We start from the raw sequence: 7,867 nt of genomic DNA on the forward strand, positions 1-7,867 counted from the left end.
ACGTGGTGGGCTCTTACAGATTCATGCTCTGGCCGTGGATTGTTTGCCTTTTTGAAAATGAGCTGTGGATTTGTCAATTGCTACGAGGGATGGCCATGGCTATGATGACTGAGCTGGAGCCTGGAGAAAACGGGGAAGAGGAAGACAATGCAGAGAAGGCAGTCGACCGACGACCGTGAACCGGATGGAGGCGGTAGACGAATAGACGACAGTATAGCGGCGAGCGGAAAGAACCCTATCGGGTGACGTAAATGCAGGCCGGCCGGCAACCTTCGACTCGAGTCCATCACGGCATCAAGTGGTGACAATAGTAGACAGCAGCCATAGTCAATCGTCGGGTTCGTTTGATTTATAAGTCGTATTTTTTTAACCAATGAATAATATTTTTTTTTACAATAAATCAGTCAACAATACTTCCAATCATGACTTATTAGCGAAACGAATGTACCAAATAACCAAAGCCCCTCGCTCGGCGCGCCATTACGGCTCGGGGCCCGTGGGCACGCGTTGAACTGAAACCCGTGTCGTGGCCCGCGTGACGCCGCCGCGGTTCCCGCCTGTCACACGCTTTGCTTCGCTTGCCGGGCGCCAGGGCCGCGCCCGCCCGCCCCGCTGCCTGTCTCCAGCTGTCCGCGCGCAGCCCTTCACGCATGGCTGCCGCCTGCCGGGACCGGACGTTAGTACTGCTATTTGTCGATTAATTGCCGAATGCTGAAATACCCGCGACTCGATCCGGGCTCGAGTATATGGCAGGTTTTGCTTTGCAGTACTATGATGGATCGTGCCACGACGCCCACTGGACGGCGACAGCCACGCACGGAGGATCGAACGAACAGCGCGTCGTTGTGTTCGAAAGAGCTAAGGAAAGCTACCACGAATAAGCAAAAAGGGTTTTCGCTAGCTTGAGCGAGAAGGTTTCGGCACTGCTCAAAATTTTCCATATTGGCGTTGCACGCACGCACACCAAGCGAGTGGGTAGAAACCGCCCCTTTTCGCGGATCTAAAATTTAGCTAAAACTGGTTGAAAACACTGTTCTATCTGAATTACTGTGAAAAAAAAATACTATTCCAGCTAAAAAAAGAAGCAGAACAAACCAAATATAAGGGTCCTGGAAACAGCAAAGTGCCTGCTTTCGGCAAAGCCGCGCGCATAGAGATGGTCACCCCGTCGCGTCACCCTCCCCGTTTGGTCCGTCGTCTACCTTACCTTACCTTTCCTTGCAAGAGAATCGTCTCATCGGCATCGCTGCTCTCTCTGGGGGGGGGCAAATAAAGGCCTTGTTTAGATTGTTAAATTTTGCAATCCGGACACTGCAGCACGTTTCATTTGTATTTGACAAACTTTGTCCAATCATGGACTAACTAGGCTCAAAAAATTCATCTCATGATTTACAACCAAACTGTACAATTAGTTATTTTTTTTACCTACATTTAATGCTTCATGCATGCGTCCAAAAATTGATGTGACAGAAAGAGAGTGAAAAAGCTTGAAATTTAGAGGTGATCTAAACAAGACCAAAGTAGTATTTCCTCCGCAAATCTTTTGGCAAGCAGGCTCATCTATCTACCATAGCCTAGGGATGCAAAATTTTTTGGGTTTTTGGATACAATAGCAGTTTTGTTTGTATTTGGCAATTAATGTCTAATTATAGACTAAGTAGGTTCGAAAGTTTCGTCTCGCAATTTCTCACCTAACTATGTAATTAGTTTTTTTGTCTGTATTTAGTACTTTATATATGTACAGTAAGATTTGATGTGATGAATAAACAGGCCCTGACCTAAACGGTCTGTAAGAAAATGGCTCGTCCGTGGTCTCCGTCGCCTTGCGTTCGGTGTCTTTCCGGCGCAGTTTCACCTACCAAATTTAGGGGCTTCCGGGGCTTCCCGATTATGCATTGATGACAGGATGGCCAGGGCTCTGGATGCCGGAAGGAACAAGGCGTCCTGTAGGTGGTGCCAAGCATTCAGTCTGTTCGTTTCGGTTAAAACAATCGATTATTATCGTTGACGTGTTTGACGTGAAAAAAATACTATTTTGATTTATAATCCATCGAGCGAACGGACTGATTAGCATGGCTCATCGAACCCACTCAACATGCGTGACTGTAGTTGCATACTCGTCGGTATGTACAGTACCAGATGCAAACCGTTTGGGAGTTGGGACTGCCGGGGTAACGGCGTAATGCAAGTGTACAACCGTACAACACAACCTGGGCACTCTCGGAGAAAGAAAATACAGGCTGTGTTTAGTGGGTGAAATTTTAGTGGGTGAAATTTAAGAATTTGATTACGGTAGTATTTTTGTTTTTATTTAGTAATTAGTATTTAATTATGAACTAATTAAGCTTAAAACGTTTGTTTCGTGATTTCTAATCAAACTGTGTAATTAGTTTTTTTTCGTCTATATTTAATACTCCATGCACGTATCGCAAGATTCGATGTAATGACTATTGTAGTACTTTTTTGGAAAACTTTTTGGAACTAAGGGTGCATTTAGTTCCTATTTTTTTTTGGGTTTAGCTACTGTAGCACTTTCGTTTGTATTTGGTAATTAGTATCTAATTATAGACTAATTAGGTTTGAAAGTTTCGTCTCGCGATTTCTTACCTAACTGTACAATTAGTTTTTTTTCTGTCTATATTTAGTACTCCATACATGTGCCATGAGATTCGATATGATATTTGGGGTGAAAATTTTTAGAATCTAAGGCCTTGTTTAGATCACCTCCAAATTCTAAGTTTTTTCGCTCTCTCCGTTATATCAATTTTTGGACGCATACATGGAGCATTAAATGTAGGTAAAAAAAATAACTAATTGCACAGTTTGGTTGTAAATCACGAGACGAATCTTTTGAGCCTAGTTAGTCCATGATCGGACAAAGCTTGTCAAATACAAACGAAACATGCTACAGTGTCCGAATTGCAAAAATTTGCAATCTAAACCGGGCCTAAACAGGCCTAAACAAGGCCACAGTATTTTGTTGAAGCAGCAGGCCAACGACTGACATTCTGAGACACATTTATTAACATTCTACCAGAGGGTTCAGTTTTACCGTTCCGTCCGCCTCTCTCCCAGCAGCAAATCCCACTTCTCCCCAGCCCACAGCTCCAGCTCGCCTCTCTCCCTTGGTCCTTCCCTACCCCCGCGCCGCCGGAACATCGCGCTGCGCCCGCCGTCTCGCGAGGAGGCATCGACCGGCGCGGTGGCATTTAGGAGGGAGGAGGAAGGGGAGGTTGTAGCTTGTTTACAAGGGTCTTAGCTAGGCGGGGAGGGGTGAGATGAGCATGTACGGGAGGGACCCGTGGGGCGGGCCGCTGGAGATATGCCACCCCGACTCGGCCACGGACGACGACCGCAGCCGGAACCTGGACATCGACCGGGGCGCGCTGTCGCGGCCGCTCGACGAGACGCAGCAGAGCTGGCTGCTGGCGGGGCCCGGGGACCAGGGCCGCAAGAAGAAGAAGTACGTCGACATCGGTTGCCTCGTCGTCAGCCGCAAGCTCTTCGTCTGGACGCTCGGGGTGCTCCTCGCCGCCGCCGTCTTCGCGGGGGTCGTCGCCGGGATCGCCAAGGCCATCCCCAGGCGCCACCGCCCGCCGCCGCCGCCCGACGACTACACCGTCGCGCTGCACAAGGCGCTCAGGTTCTTCAATGCACAAAGATGTGAGTAGTAGCTCTGTTTCTTTTGGGGTTTTGCCATTGCGTGGGTTGGAAAGATCGAAAAAAAATTGTTTTTTTAATGTGTCCGTGACGGCGCCGCTGTGTTAGAAATAGTGGGTTAAGGCCGTCTCAGCTGATTCGAGAAATCTATGTCTTGCTTTGAGAAATTTGTGTGCCAAAGATTGATTTCTAAGACATTTTTCCTTAATAGAATAGGGAATATCAGTTTTCTGTGCTGTTTCTTCTAGTTTGTGGATGGCAAAGTTTCAACATTTTTGGGATCTCTTCTAGTGATTTGTAACGCCGGTTCAAAAGACGGGATTTAAGGCGTTTTTAGATAGGTATATACCATACCAAGAGCCTCCAAGTTTTAGATGGTTAAGCTGCATTGTAAACAGTGATTTCTGAGTATAAAAGTCACATTTCGTTGACATCTTCGCTGTTCAATTTGCTGCAGCTGGGAAGCTTCCGAAACACAACAATATACCATGGCGTGGTAACTCTGGCATGAAGGACGGACTTTCTGACCCTGCAGTCCGGCGAAGCCAGGTCGGCGGGTACTATGATGCTGGGGACGCTGTCAAGTTCAATTTCCCAGCTGCCTTCTCCATGACCCTCCTCAGCTGGAGCGTCATTGAGTACAGTGCTAAGTACGATGCTGTCGGGGAACTTGGCCATGTCCGTGACATTATCAAGTGGGGGTCAGACTACTTCTTGAAGACCTTTAATTCCACAGCCGATAGCATTGATCGTGTCATTGCGCAGGTAAAATTTTCATCTCAAATAGGATGTATTTGGAGTTGTGTTCTTGCCTGTTGCCACCAGGCCATTGCTAATCTGAATTATGGAGGGTGCAGGTGGGAAGTGCTGCAACTTCGCCTGGTTCGACACAGCCCAATGATCATTATTGTTGGATGAGGCCAGAGGACATTGACTACCCACGTCCAGTGGTTGAGTGCCACGCTTGTTCAGATCTTGCTGCTGAAATGGCTGCAGCATTAGCTGCAGCATCGATTGTATTCAAGGACAATAAGGCTTACTCACAGAAGCTTGTACACGGTGCTACCACTCTGTTCCAGTTTGCAAGGGAGCGACGTGGGAGGTATAGTGCAGGTGGCTCAGATGCTGCAAAGTTCTACAATTCAACCAGTTACTGGGATGAGTTTGTGTGGGGTAGTTCATGGATGTACCTTGCAACTGGTAATTCATCATACTTGACTCTAGCCACACACCCTAAACTTGCAAAGCATGCTGGCGCTTTCTGGGGTGGACTAGATTATGGTGTGTTCAGCTGGGACAATAAGCTCACTGGTGCACAGGTAAATGTTTAATCTTAATTGCCTAATTAAATGTTAGACATTCCCTACGTTTGACCTGCTGACATTTATTTGGTTGATGGTTGATACCTGGTACTTGCCTGCTGGCATTTACTTGGTTGATGGCTGATACCTGGTGCTTGTCTAGTACTCTCTCCGGTTGAGTTTATAAGGCACAGTTTGACATTATACGATCTCTCAAGTTACACTTTGACCATTCATTTATTTTATATTATGTTTATGATTATAAACTTATGATTGTTGGATAGTATATTTCATTACAAATATAGTTTTCATTATAATAGTTAAAAGTTGCTGGCCACTATTGGTCAAAGATTGCAAAATTTGAATCTTAATATGCGTGCGCGCCTTATAAACTGGACCGGAGGGGGTACTACATTTCATTATTATATATGCCTATAGATACCCTATCTATCGAGTCATTATTGTTATATAAGTACATCTATTTGCTCAGCTGTGCCAAGTCAACTCCCTGTCATATTTAAGGTACTAACTGTTGTTAAACTATAAGCATGTTTCCAACTACAGATCATGGGGCTCATGGTTTGTTTTATATTTTAAGGGTGATGTGGGCACATTTTCAATGTTGTCCAGTCTTGTTCCATAGTATAGCAATGTATCAACCTGAAAATATAACTGCTATGTAACTCCTTCAGCATGAAATTGTTTTCACTCTTAAAATATCAATCAAACCATGAGCCCCATATTGTCCAGTCTTGTTCAGCATGAAACCTTTATTTCAGTCAATTTGATTAAGGAAGCCTCAGAAACTCCATTTTGTGCCTACTAGCTATCTTCTGCAGTCAAGGCTAATGCTTTGAACTTTGGGCGTACCCATTGCAGAGAGCTCCCGCTCTGTGCGGGGTTTGGGGAAGGGTGTCAATGGCAAGCCTTACCCTCGCCTGTGCAATGCGAGGAGACCGCGACTCGAACCCGGGACCTTCCGGTCACAGGCGGTAAGACTCTACCGCTTGCACCAGGCCCGCCCTTCAATGCTTTGAACTTTGATACCATCTTTAACACCTTAATGTTCCAGAGTTCACTCAAAAGTCCCAACCCCGATGTGGTACGGGCCTACATGTGTCGCACCCTTTGGTTTTTGCCTCCTGTCACCCAAGGCCAAAGGAGTCAATTAGATCTGAACCAGTCTCTTTAATAAAAAATAGAGAGAGTAGCATTTTGTTTACTGTTTAGTGAACAATAACTTGTGACATATTTGTCTTACAGTACTTATTATTCTTTTATTTATCTTACATTCCAGGTTCTTCTAAGCCGGTTGAGGCTTTTCTTGAGTCCTGGATATCCATATGAAGAGATGTTGAGGACATTCCACAACCAAACTAGCATTATCATGTGTTCCTACCTTCCAATCTTTAAATCTTTCAACAGAACAAGAGGTGATTTAGGCATCCACTCGGTATATTATACTATCGCTGCTGCTTTATTAGAACAGTTTACTGAATTTTCTTTCATTACAGGTGGTTTGATTCAGTTAAATCACGGGAAGCCACAACCCCTTCAGTATGTGGTCAACGCTGCATTCCTTGCTTCTGTGTTCAGTGACTATCTTGAGGCTGTGGATACTCCTGGGTGGTATTGTGGCCCCCATTTCTACTCTATTGAGGTTCTTCGCAGTTTTGCAAGGACTCAGGTAGGCTGCCAGCATTTTAATACCACAGTGTTGTTCCAGCAGTGGTTAACTTCTGATACTAACCAGCTACTTCCATCAGATTGAGTACATCTTGGGAAAGAATCCTTTGAAGATGAGCTATGTGGTTGGGTTCGGAAACCATTACCCCAAGCATGTTCACCACCGGGGCGCCTCGATCCCTAAGAATGGTGTTCACTATGGTTGCAAAGGAGGGTGGAAATGGAGGGACACCAAGAAGCCAAACCCTAATATCATAGTAGGGGCCATGGTTGCTGGCCCTGATCCCCATGACGGGTTCAAAGATGTCCGCAAGAATTTTAACTACACTGAAGCAACGCTGGCGGGCAATGCTGGTCTAGTTGCAGCATTGGTAGCTTTGTCGGGTGAAGGCCACGGGGTGGACAAGAACGCTATGTTCTCTGCAGTACCGTCCATGTTCCCTTTGCCTCCGCCGCCACCTGCCCCATGGAAACCATGATGGCCGTGGGTATCTGATTCTTTTGTATACTGCGTATTTAGATTAGTGTTCCCCTCGCCTTACTACTACTACCATCACTATCGTGGAGATCTAGAATCTACACTATTTTTCTCTCACAAAAAGTTAGCTTCAGCCGGCTTTAATACCAGCCGAAACAAGTCTCTAACAAGATGTAGCATCGATCTTTTCTTGTTTCTTTTATTGTATATTTGCCGTGCAATGTAAGGACTATGTTGTGTATGAACCTCGGTTCTAATTCAGTAACTGATTCCCTGGGGATTTGTGGTAATTAAGCCCATTTCTGTGTTTCTGTGAATAAGTGGAATTCGAAAATTTCAGCTGCAGTGTATTGACTGTATATATAGGAATGTTTGGTTGCAGGTCCAATTTTGTCAGCATTTGTCTGAGGTGGTTATACCTGGGTTGAATTAATTGCCACTGTTGGTATCATACGTCATAATTCACTGATGACAGTGGCAAATTCCCATATCATGAGCACAATTTCGTTAAAAAATGTCTTGCAACAATTTGCACTATAAGATACGTACTGTGGGTTGGACATTTGAAAGAAAATGAGGTAGACATCCAAGAGGCCCACACAGATATGAGCGCTCTCTTCTGCAGCACTGTTGTAACAGTACTTTTCTTCTGATAAACAGTGTTTTTTATCGTAACAAATCCGTCCTTGTTTGGTTTTTTCTCCTAAAGTTTACTCTCTATCCTATCGAATATTTGGACACA

The 7,867-nt window shown here is 45.2% G+C and overlaps 1 protein-coding gene across 1 annotated transcript; it reads left to right on the top strand.

Annotated features, from left to right (window-relative positions):
* Positions 1-3,051: 3,051 nt before the first annotated feature.
* LOC136545340 (endoglucanase 9-like) lies at positions 3,052-7,464 on the top strand. The gene is made up of 6 exons (XM_066537369.1): positions 3,052-3,663; positions 4,118-4,425; positions 4,518-4,979; positions 6,259-6,394; positions 6,476-6,648; positions 6,728-7,464. The coding sequence occupies exons 1-6, from the start codon at positions 3,279-3,281 to the stop codon at positions 7,124-7,126; spliced, it is 1,863 nt and encodes a 620-aa protein (XP_066393466.1). The 5' UTR covers positions 3,052-3,278; the 3' UTR covers positions 7,127-7,464.
* Positions 7,465-7,867: the final 403 nt, after the last annotated feature.

This window comes from Miscanthus floridulus, chromosome 1, assembly GCF_019320115.1.
Source record: "Miscanthus floridulus cultivar M001 chromosome 1, ASM1932011v1, whole genome shotgun sequence".
Classification (NCBI taxonomy): Eukaryota; Viridiplantae; Streptophyta; class Magnoliopsida; order Poales; family Poaceae; genus Miscanthus; species Miscanthus floridulus.

What these genes read in the sequence shown, in the direction of transcription:
- LOC136545340 (XM_066537369.1), top strand. Translation starts at nt 3,279, where the DNA reads ATGAGCATGTACGGGAGGGACCCGTGGGGCGGGCCGCTGGAGATATGC. An exon ending in TTGATCGTGTCATTGCGCAG is followed by an intron (nt 4,426 to 4,517) that starts GTAAAATTTTCA and finishes TGGAGGGTGCAG; the next exon opens with GTGGGAAGTGCTGCAACTTC. An exon ending in ATAAGCTCACTGGTGCACAG is followed by an intron (nt 4,980 to 6,258) that starts GTAAATGTTTAA and finishes CTTACATTCCAG; the next exon opens with GTTCTTCTAAGCCGGTTGAG.